Below are 26,250 nucleotides of genomic sequence, written 5' to 3' on the forward strand. Positions count from 1 at the left end.
AAGAAGGGCTGGGGGTGGGGTGAGGGGAGAGGAGATGGAGGAGATCGGAGAAAGGCAAGAGCAGTCCTGAAAGATACAAGAGAGAGAATCAATCTGTTAAAGGAACAGACTTGAGAGAATTTCTAATTTTACAGTTAAGGAAACTGAGGTACAGAGATGGGGATTGGTGACCTTGGGTCACCTAGCTATTTTCGGGTCACAGCCAGGGCTGACTCCTTGCTTAGTGTGCATTACTAGTGCTGATGATCAGAAAAAAAATTTTTTTTCTTAGCATATTAATAATATGCTGAGATTTACATTTATTGAACTAACATTTTTTAAGCACTTAATACGTGTCTGGCACCATGTGTTAGTATATATATTTTTTATTGAAGTATAGTCAGTTTACAGTGTTGTGTCAATTGCTGGTGTACAGCATAATGCTTCAGTCATACATGAACATACATATATTCGTTTTCATATTCTTTTTTACCATAGGTTACTACAAGACATTGAATATAGTTCACTGTGCTATACAGCATGAACTGGTTGTTTATCTATTTTATATATATTAGTATCTGCAAATCTCAAACTCCCAATTTATCCCTTTCCATCCCTTTCCTCCCCCTCCCCGTAACCATTTGTTTTCTGTGCCTGCGAGTCTGTTTCTGTTTTGTAAATAAGTTTGTTTGTCTTTTTTTTTAGATTCCACATATAAGTGATATCATATAGTATTTTTCTTTCTCTTTCTGGCTTACTTCACTTAGAATGACAATCTCCAGGTCCATGTATGTTGCTGCAAATGGCATTATTTTATTATTTTTTATGGCTGAGTAGTATTCCATTGTATAAATATACCACAGCTTCTTTATCCAGTCATCTGTCAATGGGCATTTAGGTTGCTTCCATGTCTTGACTATTGTAAATAGTGCTGCTATGAACATTAGGGTGCATTGGGGAATTAAGTTTCCTTCTGGATATATGCCCAGGAGTAGGATTGCTAGATGATATGGTAAGTCTATTTTCAGTCTTTTGAGGACTCTCCATACTGTTTTCCATAACGGCTGCACCAAACAACATGCCCACCAACAATGTAGGAAGGTTCCCTTTTCTCCATTTGTCTCTAGCATTTATCATTTGTGGACTTTTTAATGATGGCCATTCTGATTGGTGTGAGGTGATACCTCATTGTAGTTTCGATGTGCATTTCTCTGATAATTAGTGATATTAAGCATTTTTTCATGTGCGTATTGGCCATTTGTATGTCTTCGTTGGATGGCGCCATGTGTTAGAAACTGCATATATATATCATCTCGTTTCACCTTCCTGGCAATCCTGTGGCTAGCGAGTACTATCTCCAGACGACAGATTAGGGAACTGAGTTTAGAGAGTAAACTTTAAGTAATTTGTCTAAAGCCCCAGCAAGTAAATAATTAAATCTACCTTTGTTACCAGTCTGACCCCCAAACCCATCTAGTTAATCATTAGATCATCAGTGATTTGTTTTGGGTTCTACATATGAACCTGTATAACTTTGATACATTGGAGTCCATTGCTATAGGCATTATTGTGACCTGTTGTACATTTTTTCCCCCTCAGATTTCTGGATACTGACTTGTTTTAACCACATGAGCCCTGGGCTTTGAGTCAGAAGATGCCACGTCTGGATTTTGTATAGGACCTTAAGACTTTTCAGCCACCCACTTTTTCCTTCAATGTGTCAAAACATTTATTTTATGCAAAAATATATACATGTTTTTTCTAGGCAAATTCTTAAGCATAGTCTAATTGTTAACTGCTCTTTCTCTGCTATCGCTAAATTCTTGACTCTTTAGATTTTCTTTAGCTCAGTCACTACATCTCAATCTCAAGAATGTATTATCCGGGCAGTCTTCCATAGCATTCCCCCTACAATACAACCTTTGTTTTAAAATAGTGTTTACACTTTTGAAACATTACCTCCTGTAATTTGAGGAATCCCTAATCCTGATTTGGGAAATAGCTGAAAATCCGCCCAGGGCCCTGTGCTCCTGATCTCTGATACGTAGTTCCTGCCTTAGGTGTGTTTTCTGGGCTGGGGCACACCACGTGGAAGGCTCAGGAAGGCTGGGATTTCCTGTTTATCGTGAACTGCACATTTGGACGTAAACCTTCTGGGTGTGGATGTGACAGCTGTGTTCTTGTGCTTCATCCTTAGATAAACAAGTTGGAGAAAGCTGTGGCAGCAGCACATACGTTCTTCGTGGGCAATCCTGAGCACATGGAGATGCGTCAGAACCTAGACTATTACCAAACCATGTCTGGGGTGAAGGAGGCCGACTTCAAGGATCTTGAAGCCAAACCGCATATGGTGAAAACACATTATCCTCTTCTCTTTTTATTATAGTGACATTTACTAGGGTTGTTTCCTGATGACAGAAGTACAATAATAGAAAAATGGAAATAAGTATAAAACAGAAAGTAATCACCTATAATATTACCACCTTAAGAAAACCAGTAGTTGATATTTTGGCGTATTTTGTAAGTCTTCTGTATCACTTTTTAATCTAATTTGGTGTCATATGGCGTATGTATTTTTCATCATCCTTTTTGAACTAACATTATTACATCATGTGCCTTTTCTCATATCTTCAAATTTTCTTTGAAAACACAATTTTTAATGGCTGCATGATAGTCCATCTTATGCACAGATTATATTAACTTACTAGTCAAATTTTTTTGCTCATGTAGTTTTTTGTTTTTCACTACAGTGTGTGGTACAATACTCCTCAATGTTCTTATTCTATTAATTTAGCAAGAAAAGTCTGTATCGCATAAGAGATAATTGTCTGTGATGACACAGCATTCTTATAAAGGGCTTATGTTCTAGTTTAGAAACAGGCATATTACAAACAATATCAGAATGACTTTTAAAAGTAAACCTTTGGGGGAGGTATAGTTCAAGTGGTAGAGCCCCTGCTTAGCATGTTTAGCATAGAAGGTCCTGGGTTCAATTCTCAGTACCTCCTCTAAAAATAAAGCTAATTACCCCCCCAAATAAAATAATTATATAATACAATAATAAATAAATAAATAATTTTAAAGTAAACCGTGTACACCTAGTACATTACACAAACTCGACACAATTTGGGGGATTTTTTTAGTGATTCCATGACAAATGAAAATCGTTATTGTCCACAAGAAGGAAGCTGTGTCCCACAGAAAGCAGAATGGCAGTCTGTAATCAGCCACGGAGGCCCAAATCACTCCGTAACTGCTGGAAAGATGGCTTTCAGCACCTCTGATCACATTCTAAAATCTGAGCTAATTTTTTTATTAAACTTTTATGTTGAAAACTTTTAGCCCTACAGAAAAGTGTGAGAAGATGACACTGAATCCCCATGAATCTTTTCATCTAGATTGAGTTAGATGTTTTAAAATTTCAAAAGAAACAGAGACCTTTTACAGAAGCCTTCATTGTGAAGCAGCCACCCTCACCTACGAGGATGCCCTTGAAGGTGGCTGCAGGCAAGGAGGGAGGGCGGCCTGCCCTGCCCTGCAGCTGAGTACCCCTTCCTCCCAGTAGCACGAGTTTCGGCTGGGGGTGCGCCTCTACTCGGAAGAGCAGCCGCAGGAAGCCATACCCCACCTGGAGGCAGCGCTGCAGGAGTACTTCGTGGCGGACGAGGAATGCCGGGCCCTCTGCGAAGGGCCCTATGACTACGACGGCTACAACTACCTGGAGTACAACGCTGACCTCTTCCAGGCCATCACAGGTGCGTGCCCCGGGCCAGGCCTGCTGGGCTCAGACGGCAGCAATGTAACACGGCAGACACAGCCTCTTCACCCTCATTCCTGAATCTCTTAAATCTGGGACTCTGCCTGGAAATCGCCTCCACTTGAATTTGTTCATCTTAAACAGAATTTGCATCCTGGAAATTGACCTTATGTTTCTACCCCCTCCTTGATTCCTTTCAGATCATTACATCCAGGTCCTCAGCTGTAAGCAGAACTGTGTCACCGAGCTTGCTTCCCACCCAAGTCGAGAGAAGCCCTTTGAAGACTTCCTCCCGTCACATTATAACTATCTGCAATTTGCCTACTATAACAGTAAGGCCTACTTTCCTCTCTCTCTTTTAACTAAGCCAGAAGCAAGGGGGGCAGGGATTATGGCCACTGTGCCTCTTCAACCTGTTTGGTCTCTCTCTGTGGCTCTGGAAACCACAGTGCCAGGTGATCCCTGCGTGCCTTGTTATAAGCCACTTCCCGGGAAGCTGGTACCTGCAGCCCTAAAAGCTGGGAGAGGGAGACTCCAGGACCTCACTCTCTGGTCCCCTCTCTTAACGTTTATAATCTGATTTTGCATCTGAGTTAAGTTACAGCAAAGGCAAGGGTGTAGTTCCACATAAGCCTACTCACGGGACACTTCCCAGCCCTTCTCCCTAGTATAGCACTGGGGTTGGGGGTGTGGCTGTCAATATCCAGAAAAGCGACAAGTCAGCAGGTCTTTACCGAGTTCCTACTGTGTGCTGAGCACTACAGCATATTCAAGAATATACCTTGTTTATAGTTGCGTTGAAGAGACCAACACATGTCAATAAGAACTCTTCTGCTAAAGAGGCAATCTGCTATTGTAATCTTCCCTTCTCTTCTGAAAATCCATAGGGAAAAAAATGTAGGAAGACGGGAATATTCCTGAAATCGGTCTAATGATGGGGAATATTAGGGCTGATGTTTGAATTACCTGAAATCACTGAGCACCTTAAGCTCAATTATATATTCTATGTGGGTTCTGGAATTTGTCCCCCCAAATCAGGCAGTCTTGATATGTAGCTGGTGCCATCTTGTCGTGTCATCACTGCCTTGAGCTGTGCTGAGACTGAACACTAGGCGGTTCCTGGTACCCAGGATTAGATGCTTTCTTCTCAGCCATGTTTTTTTCCCCTTTGCAGTTGGGAATTATACACAGGCCATTGAGTGTGCCAAGACCTATCTCCTCTTCTTTCCCAACGATGAGGTGATGAGCCAGAATCTGGCCTACTATACAGCCATGCTTGGAGAAGAGCAAGCCAGGTCCATCAGCCCCCGAGAGGTGAGAGACTTGCATCAGTTAGGGCAGAGGCCAGCCGAACCCAGACCAGAGGACAGGGAGGTGGGTGGACAGGGGAGCCAGCGCCACTTGGGCAGGGTGGGGGCAGGGTGCCCAGGTCGGTGTGAGCACAAAGGAAGCCTAGGGGATAAGCCGAAGCCTTAATTGGCACAGTCTTTGGCCCAAAAGTCTTTTCTTTGAGTCGGTAAAGAAAAGCAGAACTGCAAAGCAGCCATATTCTTTCCCTTTTTAGCATCCCTACTTTGAGACTTGATACCATTTGGCCAAGGTTTATCATTTTCTACTTCAGGCTAAATTTTTTTTCACTCATCTCTTTTCTGTCTCCATTTCCCTCCCTGTCCCCTCTTCTTTCTGCCATTGTCTGATCTCTCCCTATTTCAGCATTATTCCCATCTCACTCCAAATCAAGAAGAAAAATCTGTACAATACACACTGAAGCGAAAGGCACTGCAGTGAAAGCAGGCACCCCCGCACTGCTGCGGGACTTCAGGTTGTGCTGTACATTTAACAATGGCTATTTCTGAGTGGCAGAATCACAGGTGATTTTTGGATTTTGCTCATTTATGTTTTCTAAATTCCCTGTAGTGAATGGGTATTATTTTTGTAATTGAAAACATGGAATGTTTTCTGTTTTTAATTTAGTGGAGTTTGGTACTATGAACCTCGATATTTGTATGTATTCCTCACATGGACCCTACGTCCTCTCCTTGAGCCCAGAACAATGGATTTGAAGTCACTACTCTGGGCCCAAATCCTGGCCCTTCCACTTACTAGCCGTGTGATCTTTGGCACATCGTATGGGATGTTAGTCATGCTGCATTGCCCTTCTGAGTCTCAGCTTCTCCTTCTGTAAAATGGTATTATGGTTCTTGCTCTGTCTTCAGCACAGGATGAGTGTGAGGGTCAAGTGAAATAGTGAGCTGGCAGGTGGTGTATGAATATGTACAAAGTGTTGTGTGGACAGGTGGCATCACAGGGGTCTTGCTGATGGCACACAGGTAGCAGGTGGCTGGTCTTCTCACCTCTAACCCCAGCCACCTCCTGAAACCACATTCCCAGCCTGGGAGACATATGCGTGGTGCTGGCCACATGGCTTAGGGACACACAGGTGGAGCGGATGCTCCCTGCACAGCCGCCTGCCCCACCTGCACTCCAGCCCATGGTGGCTAATTTCTCCTCTGTTCACTGGAGAAGCAGGCAGTAACAGACTTCCCGTTCTGTTTGTTGTGGTGTTTACTGTTGAAAATAACCACCCTTCAAATGTGTGTGGCATTTTTTAGTTGACAAAAACTTTTCATAGCTTTTCTTTCATTTGATTCTCATAGCAACCCGATGAGGTGGTGGTACCCACCTACCCTGAAGTTGAAAACCAAGGTTCTTCCTTCCTAGTGCTGGAATCCCAAGAGTCTCCAATAGAAATGACCCTTCTCTTGTCACCCTCTCCCATGTGGAGACCAGTTACCTCGTAGTTGTCCTCTTCAGCTGCTAGATGGTGACCATCTGGATTTGAGATGGCGCTGCTCCTGGTCTCTTTGCTGGGTTCAGACCACACCACCCCTACCCCTTACGGTCATATTAGTGAGTGTGGGGCAGAAAGGGAAAATAAGTCTATGTGGTCAATCTACCATTTCTAACTAGAACCACCCTTCTGGAAAGAAGCTAAGTAACATTGGTTGAGCCCTGTCCCAGGCCAGGCACTGAGCTGGGTGGTTTACACCCATCATCCCATTTAATCATCACAGCTGCCCTGTGAGGTGGGCACTATTCTTCCCGTTCTAGAGATGAGGCTCCTGGAAACGAGTTAACTTACACAGAAGCCGACGGGCGCCCGTGGTGACCGGAATCCCTGTCTCCCTGCTTTATCCCAGTGCTAGCAGGGTTCTGACACGTGGCTGATAGTCAGTAAACCAGCGTTGAATGAATACATGGCAGCAGTGGGACTTGCTCCCTCGCAGCCTCATAGAGCTGTTGGAGAGGGTTAAAGGAGATGACAACCTACCGAGCTTGGTGTCTGGCGCTTGGAGAGGGAAGCTAATCATTTAGACACCACAGGGGAAGAGTTCTGTCTTCCTCTTAGGTCCATATAACAGGTGATACAGGAATCACCGATGCCTTTAACATCCCCCTTATTGCTTTCATCTTTTATTTCAACTGACGATGTCTTTTTCTTTTCCTTCCTTCTACTGCTGCTGGGAGACTAAGCGGGGCACCTAGGGAAACATGTGACCCCGGAAGGTACTTAGTTTCCCTGCCCTGGCTAAGCCCTGCCTGTGAGCACATGTGGGAAGGGCTGCCCGTCTGCAGGGAGGGATACCGTCTGTTCCACGTCTGATGGGAGGCGGATGGCAGAGGAAAAGCATGTGGGCTTTAGGTTTGGAAAGACCTGGGCTTCGATGTGGGTCCCTGCTCTACCATGTCCTACAGTGTCACCTTAATCAGGTCGCATATCCCCTCTGTACCTCAGTGTCTTCATCTGTAAAATGAGGGTAATAGTACCAACACCAGAGGTGTCTGGAGTCACCTAACTCCTAGGTTTTTTTCCTGAGTATTGAAATCCTGCAGAGATCACAGAAGGAATTTTCCTTCTCTGAAAAATATTTCAACATCTCCGGAGAATCCTCAGATTTTCTGTCTCAGAGATTAATGCGGGGGTAGGGGGAGTGGTGGCGGGGGAGGAAGGGGGCTTTTTCCCTTCAAGGGAAGCCAGGTTATGCCACCCTCAGAGGTATTGCTTGTGCCTGGCAAGAGGAGCCCTTGAGCAGAGAAATGAGACTTTTGTCCAGAACTGGGGGACCTGAAGCCTCTGGTCACACTGGGAACAACAGCATAGAATGCCAGAGTCCCCCACCCTCCGCCCCGAGAGCTATTGACAGGGCTGAGTTCCAGGGTCTTCCTTCCACTGTGTTTCCTCAGAGTGCCCAGGAGTACCGACAGCGAAGCCTGCTGGAGAAAGAACTGCTCTTCTTCGCTTATGATGTGTTTGGAATCCCCTTTGTTGACCCGGTGAGTGAGGGTGTGGAAACAGAGTAGGGAATGTCATGGGGCAGGGGGTAGGGGTGAGCTGTACACTGTGTCACTTTGGGGAGAAGACTCTCAGGGCTTGAGCCAAACATGGGATCCGAGAAGCCCATGGATGAGAGATGGGAGACATAGGAGAATTCTTGGCAGCTAATTATAGCTGACTTAGTTCCAGGGACCTCTCACTTTATCTCCTGAAAGGAGGCGGGTGAGAAGGGGTACTCCCCTGTAGGCCCTAGTCTGTGCATCGAGACCTGGAAGATTGAGCAGCTCACCCGACTCTGTTCATTTTATCCTGATCTGCTTTTAGGATTCATGGACGCCAGAGGAGGTGATTCCCAAGAGGCTGCAAGAGAAACAGAAGTGAGGACCTTGAAGAAAGTGCATGATTGGATCGGTCTGATGAAGCACTTGAGGCTTCCTGAGCCCAGGCAGATGTGAACTCCTGGCCAGGGGTGGGCAGGTCCAGTCTGGGCAGTGGGGGTGGGAGCCTGGGCGGGTCCCGGAGCCCAGTCCTCAGAGCTGCTGTGCCCGCAGGTCAGAACGGGAGACAGCCGCCCGCATCTCGCAGGAGATCGGAAACCTCATGAAGGAGATTGAGACCCTTGTGGAAGAGAAGACCAAGGAGTCACTGGACGTGAGCAGGCTGACCCGGGAAGGTGAGAGGACGAGCTCGGGGTGTCCTGTGACCGTTGTGGAGGCAGCCAGGCTGGGGGTCCCCACGATAGCTGGGCAGCCCCCAGCAGAGGGCAGCCTCAGGGCCTGCGCCAGCACAAGTCCGCTCTCCCTCACCACATGTTCTTCCTCACTCAGCAACAGGACTTCCACCTGCAAAGAGCTCTGAGAGGTGGCCTTGGGTTAAGAAATGACTCCTGTGTCACAGTGACACTAGTTTAGTTCACTCCAGTAAAAACTCATCCTGTCTCCCTGCCTCCAAACTGTTTCCTCCCAATTGCCATCATTCATCCTGTTTCCAAGCCTCAAAATCTTCAGGTCTCTTTTGGTCCTTCTCCCCGCTTGCCCATCGTCCCCTCCAGCCCACTGGAGAGACCCACGATCAGGACTCCACCCTGTTTCTCTCTCCCAACCCTTTTCTTGCCCCATTGCCTCCTCTCCTGTCTGCAATTACCTTGCCCCTTCCTGTGCTGGGACTAGACCAGTCTCCCAAACACGGGGCTCTGACACCATCCTCCCTCCTGCCCCCTTCACCATGTGTTCTGCTCTTCCTCGGTCACACCTTCTCTTCATCCTTGAGCCTCTCTCTGCCCCCGGGTGTTTGTTCATCCCTGTCCCTCCTCTTATACACTTCCCATCATCTCTGCCCGGGGGTGCATTTCAGACCCACCCTACAATTCCAGGGCATTTAGGATTCCCTCCCTCTTTCTGTTGAACTTCCAAGGCACTTCACCCTTTCACAAGGTCGGCCTTGTGCTGGTTGTTCGTGTAACTGTTGGAAAAGGTGCTGTCTTAGGTGTTAATCCCTGGCCTCGTCTAGCACGGTACATGGCACACGCTGAGGCCTCAGTAAATAGATGGAGTTATAGTGAGTCTCTGGTATGGCCCCAGCACACAGAGACCCCAGGGGAATAGAAGAGAGGAAGGTTGGCCTTTGTTCTGAAGTTGCTTCAGTTCACAGTGGTTAATTTAACAAGATTAGCATGTTAAGAATTTGTCCAGCGTTCCTGTGTTTTCAGAGAGCTTTCCCTCTGTGATTTCTCTTGACTCTCTTAATTGTCTGGGAAGTGAGTGGTGCAGGTTGTAAGATCCTCATTTTAAACAGGTGACGCTGACAGTGATATGATGGTAGCTAAACATTCAGGCATTTACCATATGCCAAGTATCATGCTAAGCTCTTAAATTGTCTTACTGTTCTTTATATCAAACTTACGAGGTAGATGCTGTTTTACAGATGAGATAAGGCTCAGGGAGGTTAAGTAACTCACACAGCTAATAAGTGGGTCCAGAGGTCAAACCGAGTTCTTTTGGATCCTGGGGCTCATATTTTGGGAATGTCTTTGAGATGTTTCCTCAACAATGTGTGACTGGTGGGCCCAGGAGCCAGCAGCTCTTTGTGAGTGGAGCTAGGACCAGCACTTGGCTCTCCTGTCCTTCAGCTCCAAGTTCTGTCCTCTGGACCACGCTGCCTTTAGAAGTGGCCAAAAGGGAGGTTTCCCTGGTGAACAGGAAACAAACACCTGGAATTTCTGTTCCTTACAGGAGGCAATACCCGATAGAGAGTGTCTATACAGAACTGCTGCTGGATTTAGCCCTGTCTTGTCATTGCTCTGCAGGTGGCCCCCTGCTTTATGATGGCATCAGTCTTACCATGAACTCCAAAGTCTTGAACGGTTCCCAGCGGGTGGTGATGGATGGCGTGATCTCTGATGACGAGTGCCAGGAGCTGCAGAGACTGACCAATGTGAGGGAACCCCGTGACCACACCTTCTCCCTAAGGGCTCGGCCTCCCCTGACTGGGTGCCTCTTTGGTGCTGATTGCCTGCTTCTCGTGGGCAGTTGACCACCTCTTCTCAGGCCCTCAGCCACCCTGGCTAACTCCACCTGTTTTTGGGCCTCGTAGGCAGCAGCAACTTCAGGAGATGGCTACCGGGGTCAGACCTCCCCACACACCCCCAGTGAAAAGTTCTATGGTGTCACTGTCTTCAAGGCCCTCAAGGTAGGGTCAGTACTCTGTTCTCGGGTATGGAGGAGGGGGAGGGGGACACCCAGGATCTGGGGGAGAGTTGGGGATAGTGGTGGGAAAGGTAAAAGGTGTCTGCCCTGTCGGCGTTCCAGCTGCCATGGAGGCAGGATGAGCTACGTTGAGCGAGGTTGACTCTTGAACCCTGGCTATTAGACCAAGTATAGCAGAAATAAGGCAGGCAAGCACGACCGATATCCTAAGCTTGGGAGTGCTCTGAGGAACGGCTGTACTCCTGAGCAGGATGCACAAGTTATTCAGAAAGAGAAATACGAAGGCAAGGGGAGGGGGCTGTGGCAGAGTGTCGTGTGTGGGGAGCAGAGGGACTGTGCTTTCCTGGGCACGAGGAGTGCGGCCCGGTGCCTCTGGGTCTCTGTCGGCCACGGAGGGGCGCTCCGGGCGGCTGACAACTGGTCTCCTCGGCAGCTGGGGCAGGAGGGGAAGGTCCCTCTGCAGAGCGCCCATCTGTACTACAACGTGACGGAGAAGGTGCGGCGCATCATGGAGTCCTACTTCCGCCTGGACACCCCCCTTTACTTCTCCTACTCCCACCTGGTGTGCCGCACTGCCATCGAAGGTGGGCCTCCCTCCCCGCCGCAGCCCCTGCCCCGCAGAGCACGTGCTGTACTGGATGCTGAGGATGTGCAGGAGAGCAGGACACGGTCCCTTTCATCCTGCTGGGGAGTCAGCGTAAACCAGTGTGAGAAATGCAGTGAAGGAAATTACAGTCCATCTCCCTGGGGAGTCAGGAGGGCTTCCCAGAGGAGGTGATGACTGGTGACAGTTGTGCAGGATGAATAGGAGTTGTGGGATACACAGGGTGATGGGAGAATGTTTGAGCCAGAGAGAACAGTGTGTGCAAAGGAGTGGAGGCATCGAGCAACTGGCAGTTGGGGGAACTAAGAAAGTTGCTGTTTCTGGAGAGTAAGTTTAAGGTGGGGAGCAGGGCATCCAGGTAAGGTGGTGAGGTCCTCAGAAGCCAAATTACAGAGCGCTGCATTCAAGAATACTTTTCCTCCAGTGGTTCTCAGCATTGGTATTGAGATGACTCTTTGAATCATGCTCTGTGTCTTTAGATGAATCCTGTTCTCTGTTGCAAGTTCTCTGTCACTGATTGTTAAATACCAGATTTGCGAGAGAGCTACTTATCTTACAAGTTGGAGCAGGTTCAAGGTTATTCGTCATTCACTCTCCCTCTGTCACACTGGGCCAGCGCTCCAGGAATCACGCATGACCCACAGCCAGATCTGTCATGCCAGAGCTTTCAGTGGTCCCTGACGCTGATATGCCACCAATGGGCGGCAGAGATTAGAGGGCTTTACTCTAAACATTCTGACACTCGGAATGTTTGGAGTTCCAGCAAACTCTGGGCACATCAAAGGAATATATCAGACAGGCAACTATGTGTGTCCCAGCCTCCAGGTGGGAGCACCCTGGGGCATGGGTGGCGGGAAGCCCGGGAAGCCGGGAAGAGTCCACAGGCAGTGAAGAACCTGATGAAGCCTTTGTTTTAATCCACCAGGGGTAAGGATTTCAGGTTAGTTTTGCTGCTGTGTGTCGAAAGATTTGGAGGGTGTGGATCAAACCAGGAGAAGGGAAGGGAAGCTGGTCAGCAGTGACACATGCTGACAGGAGAGCTGTGGTGTCCCCTGAGGTGGCCTGGTGCTAACATGTGTTACCTTGGCCCCAGAGGCACAGGCTGAGAGGAAGGACGGTAGCCACCCAGTCCACGTGGACAACTGTATCCTGAACGCCGAGGCCCTCGTGTGCATCAAGGAGCCGCCTGCCTACACATTCCGGGACTACAGGTGCCGGCTCTCCCTCCAAGGCCCCCAGTGCCTGTGCCTTGCCCCCTCCCCCAACACATACATGTTTGGGACCAGCTCTTCCCAGAGTCCAAGACCCTCTGGATCAGAAGTCAGATGGTACAGGAACCATCACAGAGTAGTGTGATGAGTAGGACGGTGAAAGCTGGACTTGGTACAGAAACACCCCAGAGACGGACATGGTGGATTCTCTGGGGCGAGGGTAGGGAGGCAGGAAGGTTGGGAGACCTGTTCATGAGACTTCAGAGGAAGTTGCAGAAGGCTTTCTTCCTATGAAAGGCCCCCTCCAGCTGCTGATTGGAAGCACTTGGAGATGAAGGCACTGGAGCTGTGGGTTGTGTAGGGGGCGGGAGGAGGAGGAAGTCTGTGTTGAGATGCTCTCTGCCTTTCGCAGCGCCATTCTTTACCTGAATGGAGACTTTGATGGAGGAAACTTCTATTTCACTGAACTAGATGCCAAGACCGTGACAGTGAGTGCACCCTTGTCCCCATCCCCGGAAGGACAAACCCTCACAGTGCAGTGGGCAGAATGGCCAACCGGTCTCCCTAGTGGCCAGCACTGCTCTCCCAAAACAGGGGGCCTCCAACTGGTCACGTTTCCTCTTCAGCTCTGGTCTTTGGGAAACCAGGCTGAGGGGACACCCCCTCCTGGACCCCAATGACCACATGTCCCTTCTGAAAGCAGATCACGGTCTCTGTCCTGTGTACCCCCCTCATTGACCCCTTTAGGCGGAGGTGCAGCCCCGGTGTGGAAGGGCCGTGGGATTCTCTTCCGGCACTGAAAACCCTCACGGTGTGAAGGCCGTCACCAGGGGGCAGCGCTGTGCCATCGCGCTGTGGTTCACTTTGGACGCTCGACACAGTGAGCGGGTGAGAGCAGCTGGTGCTGCTGTGACCTCTCCCTGGAAGGGCCCCTGTTCTGCTTCCACCTTCTCTGGTTCCACTACGGATGCTCAGATGTGAAAGAGCACTGGGCTTGGGAGTCCAGAGAGACTCCTCCCTCGGGCACTGTGTCACCATGGTCACGACGTGCCGTGGTCACTAATCCTTCTTCTATCCTTTGTAAATGGGGCTCCAGACAGGGGTTGGGGGCAAGATGGGGAGCGATCCTGGTTCTTGGTCCCTCGCTGTGTACCACCTCCGCTGCCTTTGCACGGAGCATAGGACCTGCTGAGACGATAATGAACTTGGAGGCCATTGAGGAAAAAGCCTTCTTGTTCTCCAGGAAGTAGAACCTGAGAGTTGGTGAGTACCTGGTCCAGAGGCCTCTCTGAACAGCCCGGGGTTTGTCCTTGCAGGACAGGGTACAGGCAGACGACCTGGTGAAGATGCTTTTTAGCCCAGAAGAGATAGACCTCCCCAACGAGCAGCCCCAGGAAGCCCAGGAGGGGCACCCCCAGCCTGTACAGGAGTCTCTCTCCAGCAGTGAGTTGGGGCGCAAGGATGAGCTCTGACAGCTCACACATGGGTGGTGACTGGACCACGTGAGGAACTCTGTCCTGCACCCTGGACTGGCCAGCCCTGGCTGAGGAGCAGTGGGGACCTTGGGTCTGCCGCCCAGCTGAGGGGACTCCACTCACAGCCGTCCACACGGTGCTACCCCTTTTGTAGTGGACATGGCAGGACAGCCACTCCCCGCTGGACCTGACTGAGGACTCAGGACGCAGGCCCAGAGCCCCTGCGGGGGCCTGCACAGGCAGCCATGTGACAGCAGTACAGTATTGAAGTGTCTGTGTAGACGTCCAAAGAATAAATGATTTGTGGTTTTGTACTTGGTGGTTTGTTCAGAGAGGGGCAATGTACCCATTGACCCCGGAGGTCTCACTGAATAAAATTGCTCTGGGCAGGACGCAGTGGCAGGCACGTTGTGAGGAGGCCTGGCTTGGTTCCCGGCTCGGCCACTTCCTCTGCAGCCTCAGGCCAGACACGTAACCTCGGGGACCTCTGGGTTGTCGTCTGCATAATGGGGACCACGTAATCCCTGCTCTGCCCACCTTCTGGGCAGTGGTGTGGCCCAGATGCAATACTGGATGTGACAGGACTGTGTAAACTGGACACTCTGGGTGGATGGCAGGGATTACTATTAATCCTTCTCTGGCAGCTAGCCGCGGTCAGCAGTGCTCTGGCATGTTGCCCCCGTGTCAGCCGCATGCGTCCTGCTCTGCCGTCTGGCTTCAGGGTCCTCATACCTCAGGGCCTGTGTGCATGACAACACCTCTAGGAGACAGAGGAAGAGCAGACCTGGAGATCTGGCTTCTCTGGCCACAAGCCCATCTCCCTTCCCGGGCTTGAGATGCTGGGGGGCAGTGAGTTGGGAACCTGCAGTCTGAGTGCCCATTTATTCAATCAACTGGTGCTAGTTTATTGAGCACCAGCTAAGTGCCTGGTGTTGGGAATACGGCATCACACAAAACAAGTCCCCACCCTCCTAGAGCTTATAGTTTATCAAGGCAGACAGGTCACAAACACATAAATGTGCGTGTATGTGTAATGCTTTGAGGTAGAAAAGAAAGTGAGTCAGGCCCTGAGGAGGGAGCAACAGCCAGGAGGCCAGCATGGTGGCACCGAGTGGACCAGGAGGGCAGCCAATGAGGCCAGCATCCTGGGGCCACTGTGAGCACCTGGGCTTTGACTCAGTAGGACAGGAGCCCTTGGAGGGTTTTGAGCAGGCGGGTGACTTACTTACATCTGACTTACATTTTAAAGGCCTCAGTGAAGAACGTACATAGAGCATGGGCTGTGGGGGCAAGGACGGAGACAAGGAGAGCAGAGGCAGCTGCGGTGGCCACGGAGAGAGATGGAGGGGGCGTGGATTGGGCATTGGCAATGAAAGAGGTCAGCTTCTGGATCTCTTTAAAATAGAGGTGGCGGGAGTTGCCGATGGATTGGGTGGTATGAGAAAAAGCACCAAGAAGGATTCCAGCCTAAGTAGTTGGGAAAGTGGAGCAGGCTTGCCTAAGATGGGGACAACTGCGGGCAAGATGGTGGTGGAGATGGACGGCAGGAGTCTGGTTTTGCATCAGTTACGCTTAAGTTTGAGGAACCTGTTAGGTATCCAGGTGGAAATATCAAACAGCCAGTTGGGTCTATGAGTCTAGAGTTCAGGGAGAAGTGGAGGTAGGAGCTATAACTTTGGGAGTCACCACTGGTGTATGAGGTGGTGCTTAAAGTCCGGAGACGGAGGTCACTGCAGACAGGAAGAGTCAGAAGACTGGGCCAGGCTGGAGGACAGTGTGGTCCAAGAGAGGACACGAGGACAAGCCGTGAGCAGGGGGGCCAGGAGGCCTGGTGTCCTGTAAGCCAGAGAGAGTGTTTCATGAAGGAGGGAGTGGGCAATGGTGGTCTAATGCTGCTGAGAGGCTGAGCCAGGTAAGAACTGAGAATCCTCTTTTGGATTTGGTGACACGGGGATCAGTGAGAATTTTGGTAAGAGATGTTTCGGTTGACACGAGATGGGCTGGCGTGAGTTCAAGTGAGAAGGGGCGGGGAAATGAGTGGTGATGGTGGGTGTAGACAATTATCAGGAGTTTGGCTCTGCACAGGGGCAGGATGAGCTGGAGGGAGATGTAAAGGAACGATTGTTTTTAAGCAGGGAGACAGCACATGTGCGTATGTTCATGGGAGTGATCCCATAGGGACGGTCACTGTGCTGATCCCTTGTCCCGTCTGGATGACCCACTCGCCATAGGGAGGGAGAACCACGTTCATGGAAAGAGCATGAGCCTCTTCACACACGTGCTGAGCTGGGCTAGACTCACTCCCAGCATTGGGTGCTGTGTGACCCCCGAGTGTGCTTCCTCACCAGTAACATGAGATTACAGTCCTTACCTCCCAGGAGGCTGAGAGCATCAGTGAGGGGGCACTCAGAGAGAGGCTTAGCACATAGTAGACGCTCAACATTACAGAAAACTCTGTCAGCCCAATTCAGGTCTTCCAGAAGTTTCTACTTCAAGGCAGATGACCTTCACAATTTCAAAATATGCTAAACACATAGAGACAGCTAACTGTCTCCGTTTAGTTCATGAAAGGCCAAACATTTTTCAAAGGGAACAGAACCGGGATAAGTGCATGTAATTACAGTGAGTGAGTCCCCCCGGCAGCAGGAGGTGATGGTGGGGGCGGGCCGAGATGCGGCTGTGATTGCTTGACCCGTGTGTATGCACGTGCCAGGGCAGGTCAGCCGTGGGCAAGCCTGCTTGAGACGAAGGAAGAGCAGCCATGGGAATTGTTAGAGAGGATGGGCGGCAACTTGGCAAACTTGGGGAAGATGTGAATGCGGAAGACGTCAGTCCCTAGGCAGGCGGACGGGCAGACCTCTCAGCAGGGATGCCAGAGAGAGCCTGTGAGGAGAGGGCACCTCCAAATGGCCATGTTTGCTGCAGAGATGCCTTCGCCCTGGGTTAGCATGGGACACAAAAACTGGGCTAGTAGGAGGGCCTAGAGACACTTTCAGTCCTCTGGAAGGAGGCCAACAATGCACCAAGTGCTCTGAAAGGAAATATGCAAAGAGCATTATGGATCCCAGATCAGGGCACGGGTGGACAGTAGGGTGTCCACGCTGCTGGCTGCGCTCTTTCTGGCTGTGCCGCCCGAGGCAAGTCCTCTCCATTCTGAGCCTGGAATTCCACGGCAGTCAGACCAGGAGCTGGGGGGAGTCTGACCAGCACCACCTCCTGAGCCTCCAATGTTTCAGGTGGTGGCTGCCGAGAATGTGCCAGATGGTAACCAAGTGAATCAGATCCTCCTGACCGGCCATGGGGAAGGACCAGTGTCTCATTGGGAGGGAGGCAGAAACGTGTCATCCTCACAGCAGTCCACGGTCAGCACATATCTACTAAGGGGCAGTTGCCACACTCAGGGTAAGAAGACACAAGGGGGAGACCCGCTCAGGAGGGAGCCTTTTTGGAACAGAGCTCTCATTAGCCTCATTTCTTCCAGTGTATTAGGTTTTCCACAAACACTTCTCACCCATCATTTGAGCCTTGTAAACTCCCTCACGATCCCAACAGACGAGGAGTGTTACCCGTATTTTCCAGTTGGGGAATCAGGGCCAGAGAGGCTAATAAGGGACTTGCCTAACGTCACAGCTTTTCAGTACCCTAAGCTTCTTGTAATGTGAGTGAAAGCGCTTTTTAAACAGTGAAGTGTGACACCCCAGGGCGGTTTCTAGTTAGCTCTTAGCAGAGGCTGTGGCGGGTCCCTGAGCCCTCCCGCTCTCCCCGCATGCCTGGGAGCTGGGGGACTGCAGGGGCCACTGGGGCGGTGGGAGCCCTAGGAGGAGAAGCTACACCAGGTTCAGGAGCTCCACTCCAGGAGCCGGATCTGAATTCCCAAGGGCTTTGGAATACTGGGGGGGGGGGGTTGGATCACAGTAGGAGAGGATGTTTTGGTAGAATAGACTCAAGCCCTCAAATAACAAAGAGAAGGGATACACAGAGGAGCTTCTGAGGGAGATGTGAGCATCGTCCTGGATCATAACGTGGCTCCGGGTCCCCAGTGTGGGGGTGGGCTCTGGGGGTGCCCGCGAGGAGGGGCGTGCAGGCCCCGGGGGCAGCTGTGTGACCCTAAGCAGCTCTCTTCCTCTCTTTGGCTCTCAGCTCCCTTTGTCAACGGAGGGAGTGGCAGTCCATGGTCTCAAGAGCCCGTGTGGTTCTGACACTCCATTTCTACGTGGTGTTGAAGGTCCTGAGGCTCAGAGACCTGACCTAGGTATTCCTGAGGACCAGAGTGACCCCTGAATCCTCCTTACAGAGAGAGTCCTATGGAAGAAAGCCCGGGAGAAGAGGTCAAGACCCCACTGGGAAAGGACAGACCTGGCCTTTGGGGAATAACCTGTACTAGGTGGCTGCCACCTGCAGGCACTCTGCTCCCCGTCAGGCACGGGGCAGACCCCCCACTCCGTGGCAGCCCCAGGAGAGGTGAGGACACAGGCACCACAGCCAGCTCAGCCTCAGCCCCCCAGAGCTCCTAAGAAAGGCGGGGAGTGGGCAGGCCCCCGCACCTCCCAGCTTGGGGTAAGTCACTTCTCAGTCTCGCTCCTTATCTGTGAAGAGTTACCTTAAGGATTAGAAAGGGAGCTCCCAGTGAGTCTCCACTCTGGGATCCGGCAAGGTCCTCTGCTCCCCCACATCAAACAGTCCCTCCCTGTCCGTGGGGGAGGAATTGGAATTCAAGACCGACTCCTGTGCCAAGGCTCTAGGTCCTGCTGGCTTTGGGAGACACACGTGTGTGTGTGCACAGGTCCACATGGCTCTGGCCTCCCCAGCACTGAGGGCCTGGGGAGGGGGAGCCGATGTGGGCAGTGCCCACCGCCCCCGCGAGGCAGGCCTCTCCCCTAGCTCGCAGCTCCGGGCCACGGGCCATGGCAGGGCCCACGCCTGGGCGGGCACACAGGGCAGCATTGTCTGCAGCGCCTGGCACCCTCTCGTTTGCATAGCCACGTGAAGAATGCGCGGGAGCAGGGGGGGCTGTCCTGCCGGAGGGGGTCTGGGCGGTGGCAGGGGCGAGCAGGCCAGGGTCATCAGCGGGACCTGCCTTGTCCCCGCGCGGTCCGTCAGGGAGAAGCGGGTGGGCCGCCAGGGTTGGAGGGGGCGGCCGGGGGGCTGGCAGGAGCGGGAGCAGGAGCGGGGTTGTGACATTCCCCTGCACCCACGCTGAACTGAACGTGAGGGGATTGCTAATGAGGTCGAGGAGAGTTAAACATTCCCCTGCTCCAGAGGGCCGGGCTGGGACAGGAGAGAGGAGGGGGAGGTGGGGCGCTAGGAGGGGGCAGCCTGAACCCCAGGAATGTGCAGAGGCTGCTGCTCCCCACAAGGCTGTTCCGGAGCTGGGAGCCAGGGCCCCGAGCCTCCGGCCCCAGCAGGAGCGGCTAAGCCAGCCAGCAAGGGGATTAACGAGGCTGAACAGTCTGCCTTCTTTCAGGCTAATTCCAGAAGGTTGGTGCTATCTCCCACCTCCCTGCCAGGCTCCTTGCTGGCTGGCAGCCAGCTCTGTACCAGCTTTCATGAGGTCCCTCTTCTGTCCTCCTCAGATCTCAAACAGACCACACAGTGGGTCTGGCCCTCCCCTGTTTTCAATACACATGACCCTTAGGTACCCAGGACCCCCTCTCCCCGACACCCTCTCCCCAGCCCAGCTGACCTCAGAGCCCTCCCCAAAAAGTTCCCCCTTATGTCTAATTCTAGTCTTACCTTCTGCAAATTGGAGTTCCATTTTCTTTCCATCCTACAGTCAGAGGACAGAAAACCCCATGAGCCAGATAAGCTGTGCAAAAGCAAAGTTCATCATCTCAGGGCTGGTGCTTGGGGTGGGAATTAGGAGAATTTTAGGGCACTTGTATCAGGTTCCTAAAGGGGGTTCCCTAGCAGAAAGGCCCTGAGGGCCAGTGGGGTCACTCCTCCTGGCCCCTCCCTTCTCTATCCCTGGGGAGGGGCACCCATCTTGGCCACGCCTCACCCCCACCCCCAGCCCCAGGGGGCTGGGCAGGAGCTTTGCTGGGGACTTGCCCTGGCTTAGGCGGCCACTGTGGGCGGGCCCCTGGCCTTTCCATCCCCTGGGCCTCCCCCTGCATTCTAGAGCCTGGAGCTGCTGCCTTTGCTGCTGCCACTGCAGGGCTGCCACCTCTCCTCAACCTCTGACCAGTTGCTGCACCTCAATCCATTGCTCTTTTCGCCTGGTCATGACCTCGGTCCCCTCAGGGACCCTGGTCCAGCCCTGAGCCCTGGAATCCCCAGCCCCCTCCCCTGGGCCATGGCCAACTCAGGCCTCCAGCTCCTGGGCTACTTCCTGGCCCTGGGTGGCTGGGTGGGCATCATCGCCAGCACAGCCCTCCCGCAGTGGAAGCAGTCCTCCTACGCAGGTGACGCCATCATCACCGCCGTGGGCCTCTACGAAGGGCTCTGGATGTCCTGCGCCTCCCAGAGCACCGGCCAGGTGCAGTGCAAGCTCTACGACTCGCTGCTCGCCCTGGAAGGTAGGCCTCGTGCCCGCTGGGCTGGGCAGGTGGGATGTAGGGGTGGGGGCAAGCTTTCCCACAGTCGGCCATCTGCACTGGGCTCCACTCTCCAGCCCCTGCCTGCAGGCACTCAGGAAGAGCCAGGCCAGCCTGGTGCCCCGCTGGGGACAGGGGCTTCAGATTCTGGCAGCCGTGGGTCCAGATCCCAGCTCTGCCACTGTAACCTTGAAGGAGTCACCACCCTTCTCTGGGTTCTGCTGTCCTCATCTGGAGAGGGGAGCTCTCTGACTTTCAGAGGACTCTGGGAGGATCAGATGGGGCTCAGTCAAGCCCCTTCTCTCTACTTCTCCCCACACTCTGTGCAGACACACTGTGTGTACACACCTCCTTGCCACGTAGACAAGCATGCGGGCACTCGGGTGCACCTCCACACACGTGTGCGCACGCACACACATACATGCATGTGCACACACAGGTAGCTCTCCTCCTCCTGGGATGTGGAGTTGAGACTGACTGGTACACAGGCACCACTGCAGCTCTGCCCCTGGCCTGGGGCTGGCCCACCCCACCTCTGCCCTGGTCTCCACAAGCCTAAGCTGGGCTGCTGTCACATGGCCCCTGCCACTCCAGACCAGGCAGGTCATCTGGCCTCCCTCAGGGATCCAGATCTTCTGCGGTGCCCCCAGGCCCAGGACTGAGCCCAGCAGCAGGCATACAGCAACCCCAGGTGACTCAAAGGGCAGAAGGGAAGGTGACCTGAGGCAGAATGGCCAACGAGGGAGGCATCCCTGCCCAAGGGCCAGCCTGGGTTGAGCAAGGCCTCAGACACCCACAGCTCCTCCTTCTGCTGAATCTGAAAAGCCCCAGGAAAAGCTGCCCCTGCTGCTTGGGAGGGATGGGCCAAGCCCCAAAGGGAGTCCCCCGGCCAGAGAGTGGCAGATGAGAGAACTCATCCCACCCTGCCACCACACACTACCCAGAAGAGCTTGCAAGGGGGGAGTGAACAGTGGGGTTGATCGGTGAGGCTCAGCTTCACATCCTGTCTTCACACCCTGCTGTCACTAGCCCCTCACACCTAGCCAGTGGCTACCTCACGCCTGGGCAGGTGGCAGCCCAGGAGATGCTTCAACTCCAGCTCCAGCCCCTCCAGCTGGGGCTCCTCCCACCCACCCCTCTCTCCCCCACTGGCTCAGTCCCTCCCACCCCACCCAGGTCACATCCAGTCAGCTCGAGCCCTGATGGTGGTGGCCGTGCTCCTGGGCTTCGTGGGCATGGTCCTCAGTGTCGTTGGCATGAAGTGCACCCGGGTTGGAGACAGCAACCCCATCGCCAAGGGCCGCATTGCCATAGCTGGGGGCGCCCTCTTCCTCCTGGCAGGTGAGTATTCTGGCTCCTTCTCCACCATCTTGACCATGGTAGGTAGTCCCATCTTGGGGGCCAGAGCACAGCTGAGACCCCCTCCCCTGTCCTTAGGCCTCTGCACATTGACGGCTGTCTCATGGTATGCCACCCTGGTGACCCAGGAGTTCTTCAACCCAAGCACACCTGTCAATGCCAGGTGAGTGCCAGGGCATGGTTTGGGCCAAGGGACAGGCTGGGCCTCCAGTTCCACCTCCTCTGGGGCCACTGGCCTTTGTCCAGCAGGGCACTTGGAGGGGGAAATTGGAGGAGCACCAAGTGTTGTCACTGAGAAGCTGTCTGGAGTGGGGAGCAGGCAGGGTGGGGCTGGGCCTTCCAAAGGAGCAGGAGGCCTATGGAGGCCACCCCAGGAGCTAAATACCTTGGCTCAGAATTTAAATCCCAGCTCCGCATGGGCTGGCTGTATTCCTTAATCTTTCTGTGCCTGGTTTCCTTCCCCATAAACTGCAGCTAGGACCGAGGACACAGCTCAGCATGTTTGTGAGGGTTCTGTGTGATACAGGTAAGGGACTTAGCACAGCTCCTGGGCCCTGGAGAACGTTCAGTACGCCTGAGTTGTTATTCCTGCAGGACGCGCGATGACTTTGAGCCAAAGAGATGAGGCTAGAGAATTCCTAAGGGCAGATGGCTGAGGGCTTTGCAAAGGGGAAGGTTTTGTGCCCCATCTGAGGGTGGAAGGCAGGACAGTCTCTCTGGCTGTGGTGTGCAGAGTGGTAGAGAAAGGGCAAGGCCATTAAGATGCAATTACAAAGGTATGGAGCAGAGAGCTTGGGGCCAGAGGCTAACAGTGGAGAGTAGGCTCAGAGAGATTTTGGAACTAGAGTGGTCAGGACTTGTAAGGCAGAGAGGGTGGGGGCCAAATAGGGGGCACTATGAAGGGCCTGGTTCCTCCCTTACCGCTCAGCTTGGCCAGGAGCAGGAAATGGGACAGTCTCAATGCCAGACATCCCAACATCCCTTGGGCCCTGGGGTGGAATGAGGATGAGAAGAGAGATGCCTGGGTTGTTGCAGTTGGGAGGGCTCCCTGGAGGAGGCAGCAGTGTGGAGAGGGGAGGAAAAGGAGACCTCAGGCCTGAGGCTCATTCCCTGGGCTACCAGCTCTAGCCATGAAGACCTGCCAAGTAAGAGGCAGCTCAGCTGAGAGATGCCAGACTGGCACTCGCCCCTGTCCCTTCATCACACCCCAAGGCCGCCTGGGTTGCAGGCCCTGTGTGCTAGGCCCTGGGAACACAGATGAATCTGGTATTGCCCGCCCTCGAGGTGCTCCCCAGGGACTGAACTGCCACCAAGTGAGAGTCAGCGCAAGGCGGTGAGAACAGAGGGGTCAGGGAAGCAGGAGTAGGTGGCATCTGAACGGAGAGGCGCAGAAGGCGGGACGCTCCAGCAGGTGGCGCCTGGTGCGAAGGCACAGAGGTGGGGAGACCCAGGCGCTGCCGTGGGGCGGGGCTGGCCTCCCGCAGGGCCTGTGGGTGGAGAAGCTGGAGTGTCAGGCAGAGCGGTCTCCCCCAGGGGCAGTGTGAGCCCCACAGCGAGTTCCGTGGGCCAGACGGTGACTGAGAAAGGAGGCAGGACTGCCCCGCTCCTCCCCTCCCCGACGGGACCTGGCTGTCCCCCGACACCCCCTCCACTGGCCAGAGGAGCACAGAGGCCCGAGGTTGTGTGGAGCAGAGCCACCCTGGGCCTGGGTCAGCCTGGGCGGTGTTGATGTGCTGCAGCAGGGGTGGGAGGAAGGATGAGCGTTCATCCCAAATTACCGGGAGAACCCGAGGCTGGAAGCCCTGGGGGAGGATGGAGGCGAGGCCCTGGGCGCAGCCGCACCTTATGGCGTCCTCCACCCTTGGCAGGTTTGAGTTTGGCCCGGCGCTGTTCGTGGGCTGGGCTGCCGCCGGCCTGGCCATACTGGGCGGCTCCTTCCTCTGCTGCACATGCCCGGAGCCGGAGAGATCCAACAGCAGCCCGCAGCCCTACCGGCCTGGACCGTCGGCCGCCGCCCGAGAGTACGTCTGAGCCCACCCAGCTTCCATCAGCCCCTGCAGCACCTCGGGCGGGGCCAAGAGTGCACAGGGCGTCCCCCCAGCTCGGTTAGGGCTCTGAGCAGCTTGTCCCCAGTATAGGCGCCCACTTCGCGCTCTGAGACAGACCCAGACACTCAGAGTTTGTGAAAGGCAGGCCCCAGCCCTCAGGCACACTCGCATTGCCAGATCCAGGCCCAGGCATGGACCTCTCTGCACCCCGTCATGGGCACCAGCGGGGTTCTGGACACTAGCTGGCTGCTGTCCCTTTCACTGGCCACTCATTTACTCACTGAAGGGCTACGTGAGTGTCCACTCTGTACCGGGCCCCAAGGACACAGCAATAAAGACGACCTGGGTAGCTGGAGCCCATCACCTCCCCAGGCCTGTGGGCTCCTCAGAGCAATCCGTGGAGGAGGCAGTGCCAGCATGACAAATGTCCCCGAGTCACACACAAACAGGCTCAGAGAGACCAAGAGACACAGCCCGGCTGGCTGAGTTCAGGTCTCAGGCTCTTCCGTAGGCTGAGCGCTGCATGGACACCCACATAGATGGCCAAGCCAGAGCATGTCATCCCTGCCTCCGAAAAGGGTCGCAGCAGGGCTGCTGTGAGCCATACTGGCCAGTCCCTGGGTCTGGGCCTGAACCCCACAGCCCCTGCCCTTCCCCCCACTGCCTGTTGCTCACCCTACTAACGAGCTCTCCTCTCTTTTGACTTTCAGACCAGTTGTTAAATTGTCCGCCTCCACCAAGGGCCCCCTGGGTGTGTAATGTCCATGTCTCCAGCCTGGCTCTGTCCCCCTGCCACACTTTGACTGTGTGTTTGGTATTTTTTGGAAAGAGATTTGAGCATCCAGCCCCAAGTGTGGTATCATTTGATCTGTCCCTGGTCTGGCAAGGGTGGGGCTTAGCTCAGAGAGGTCAGTGCTGGTCCCTGGGGTCCTTCGGCACAAAGATGGAGAGACAGGAGACAGAGATCCAGAGTGGGTTACATAGCACATCCCAGCAGGTCAGGGCTCCTGCCCCTGCCCAGGAACCTCCCTAACTGTCCTTGGGTTGGCACCAGGACCCCTTGATTGGAAACACCCCCTCCTGCCAAGGCCTGGCCCTGCGTTAGGGTCAGGGGGCCCCTGGCCTAAGGAAAGACACAGTCCCACCCCTGCTACTCTGGCTGCCCCTGGAGCCTGGCTGAGGGAGGGGACAGTCCCTGGGAGGCCCTCCCTCTGGGTGCTGGGGCTCAGAGCCCGGTGAGGGGACACTAGAGAAGCTTGCTGTGGGGAGGAGGGCCAAGGGGAAGGATGTTAGGGCCTTGCAGGCATATCGGAAGCCCCCAGCTCTGCTCCCCACCACACTGCTGCCACTTTTCCCACACCCGCTCTTCTTCCTCTCTATTCTGCTGAGGTCCTGCTGCGTCCCAGCCTGGGAACCGACAGAGGGATGGGTGGCCTGAAGCTACCTGAGACAGTGGCTGGAGCTCCAGCCTCACCCAGAGGCTCTTGGTCTTAAAGGACAGATATCACTGCCTTAGAATAGAACGGAGGGGAATGTAGGGAAAATTACCCCAGATCAGCCCCTGCCCTCGTGCTCAGGCCTCTCCCACCCCAAACATCCTCCCTGGACCTGAGACTCTCTCTGGCCATAGCGCCCTCTCTCCCCTGGCTGGAAAGAGCTGACTACAGCTGTCCCTTGCCTTTCCCCGTCCCGCTCAGCCAGCTCTGTTCTGGCTGCCTCCACCACCTGTCCCACCAAACCACCAAAGCCCAAGGACACAGCTCAGCCTTCTCCCATCAGATAAGATGCCTGTCACACACGCTCCCCCAGGAGCAGGTAGGGGTGGGAAGGGAGGAGCAGGCAGCAGAGCTGCTGTGGGATCATCCATGGCTGCCCTGACCCAGCAACGGTGGCAGGTACACGGGGCGCGTCAGGAGCTAGGGGGTGGACCTGAGCCTGACCTGGCTCACCAGGGCCCTGCCCCTCGAACAATGAACGAGAACCACAGAAGAGCCTGTCTGGGTGCCTGACGCTATAATGCAGCAGTTCTTGGCCCTGGTACACATTCGAGTCACCGGAGAGCTGAGGTCCAGCTTGACCCCCGGGTGTCTGGGCTTCATGGGCCTGGGGTGGACCTGGGCATCTGAGAACCAGCCAGCTCAGCTCCCGAGGGAGTGCCACGCGTTGTCAGCACTGAGGCCACTACTGTGAGGCCTGAAGCTCGGGGCTGTGACAGCCACATTTCTTGCCCCTCTGAGGGAGTC

At 53.7% G+C, this 26,250-nt stretch overlaps 2 protein-coding genes across 5 annotated transcripts in view; both read left to right on the top strand.

Moving 5' to 3' along the window:
- The window catches only part of P3H1 (prolyl 3-hydroxylase 1), a 29,180-nt gene extending 14,799 nt beyond the window's left edge, over positions 1 to 14,381 (top strand). For both annotated transcript variants that reach the window (XM_072974634.1, XM_031684100.2), the window contains exons 2-15: positions 2,177 to 2,329; positions 3,545 to 3,734; positions 3,937 to 4,068; positions 4,911 to 5,050; positions 7,982 to 8,071; positions 8,397 to 8,449; positions 8,624 to 8,745; positions 10,378 to 10,505; positions 10,665 to 10,760; positions 11,211 to 11,361; positions 12,475 to 12,592; positions 13,005 to 13,080; positions 13,340 to 13,480; positions 13,909 to 14,381. In XM_072974634.1, coding sequence (XP_072830735.1) covers positions 2,177 to 2,329; positions 3,545 to 3,734; positions 3,937 to 4,068; positions 4,911 to 5,050; positions 7,982 to 8,071; positions 8,397 to 8,449; positions 8,624 to 8,745; positions 10,378 to 10,505; positions 10,665 to 10,760; positions 11,211 to 11,361; positions 12,475 to 12,592; positions 13,005 to 13,080; positions 13,340 to 13,480; positions 13,909 to 14,064 — 1,746 coding nt within the window. In that variant the 3' untranslated portion in view covers positions 14,065 to 14,381. The remainder of the gene's footprint in view (positions 1 to 2,176; positions 2,330 to 3,544; positions 3,735 to 3,936; positions 4,069 to 4,910; positions 5,051 to 7,981; positions 8,072 to 8,396; positions 8,450 to 8,623; positions 8,746 to 10,377; positions 10,506 to 10,664; positions 10,761 to 11,210; positions 11,362 to 12,474; positions 12,593 to 13,004; positions 13,081 to 13,339; positions 13,481 to 13,908) is intronic.
- A 2,939-nt stretch (positions 14,382 to 17,320) lies between these two features.
- On the top strand, positions 17,321 to 24,852 carry CLDN19 (claudin 19). Of its 3 annotated transcripts, XM_072974639.1 has the most exons (7): positions 17,321 to 17,469; positions 18,362 to 18,528; positions 20,469 to 20,582; positions 21,777 to 21,941; positions 22,038 to 22,122; positions 23,828 to 23,980; positions 24,718 to 24,852. In XM_072974639.1, exons 2-7 carry the CDS (start codon positions 18,372 to 18,374, stop codon positions 24,764 to 24,766), a joined length of 723 nt encoding a protein of 240 aa, XP_072830740.1. In that variant the 5' UTR covers positions 17,321 to 17,469; positions 18,362 to 18,371; the 3' UTR covers positions 24,767 to 24,852. The 3 variants fall into 3 exon arrangements, with proteins under 3 accessions (XP_072830740.1, XP_031539959.2, XP_006215893.2); XM_031684099.2 differs by lacking the exons at positions 17,321 to 17,469; positions 18,362 to 18,528 and adding an exon at positions 18,564 to 19,545; XM_006215831.4 differs by lacking the exons at positions 17,321 to 17,469; positions 18,362 to 18,528 and having other exon boundaries at positions 19,418 to 20,582.
- The last annotated feature ends 1,398 nt before the right edge of the window (positions 24,853 to 26,250 follow it).

The sequence above is a fragment of the Vicugna pacos genome, chromosome 13 (genome assembly GCF_048564905.1).
Source record: "Vicugna pacos chromosome 13, VicPac4, whole genome shotgun sequence".
Classification (NCBI taxonomy): Eukaryota; Metazoa; Chordata; class Mammalia; order Artiodactyla; family Camelidae; genus Vicugna; species Vicugna pacos.

What these genes read in the sequence shown, in the direction of transcription:
- CLDN19 (XM_031684099.2), top strand. Translation starts at nt 19,290, where the DNA reads ATGAGGTCGAGGAGAGTTAAACATTCCCCTGCTCCAGAGGGCCGGGCT. An exon ending in CTCGCTGCTCGCCCTGGAAG is followed by an intron (nt 20,583 to 21,776) that starts GTAGGCCTCGTG and finishes CACCCCACCCAG; the next exon opens with GTCACATCCAGTCAGCTCGA. An exon ending in CCGTCGGCCGCCGCCCGAGA is followed by an intron (nt 23,981 to 24,717) that starts GTACGTCTGAGC and finishes TTTGACTTTCAG; the next exon opens with ACCAGTTGTTAAATTGTCCG.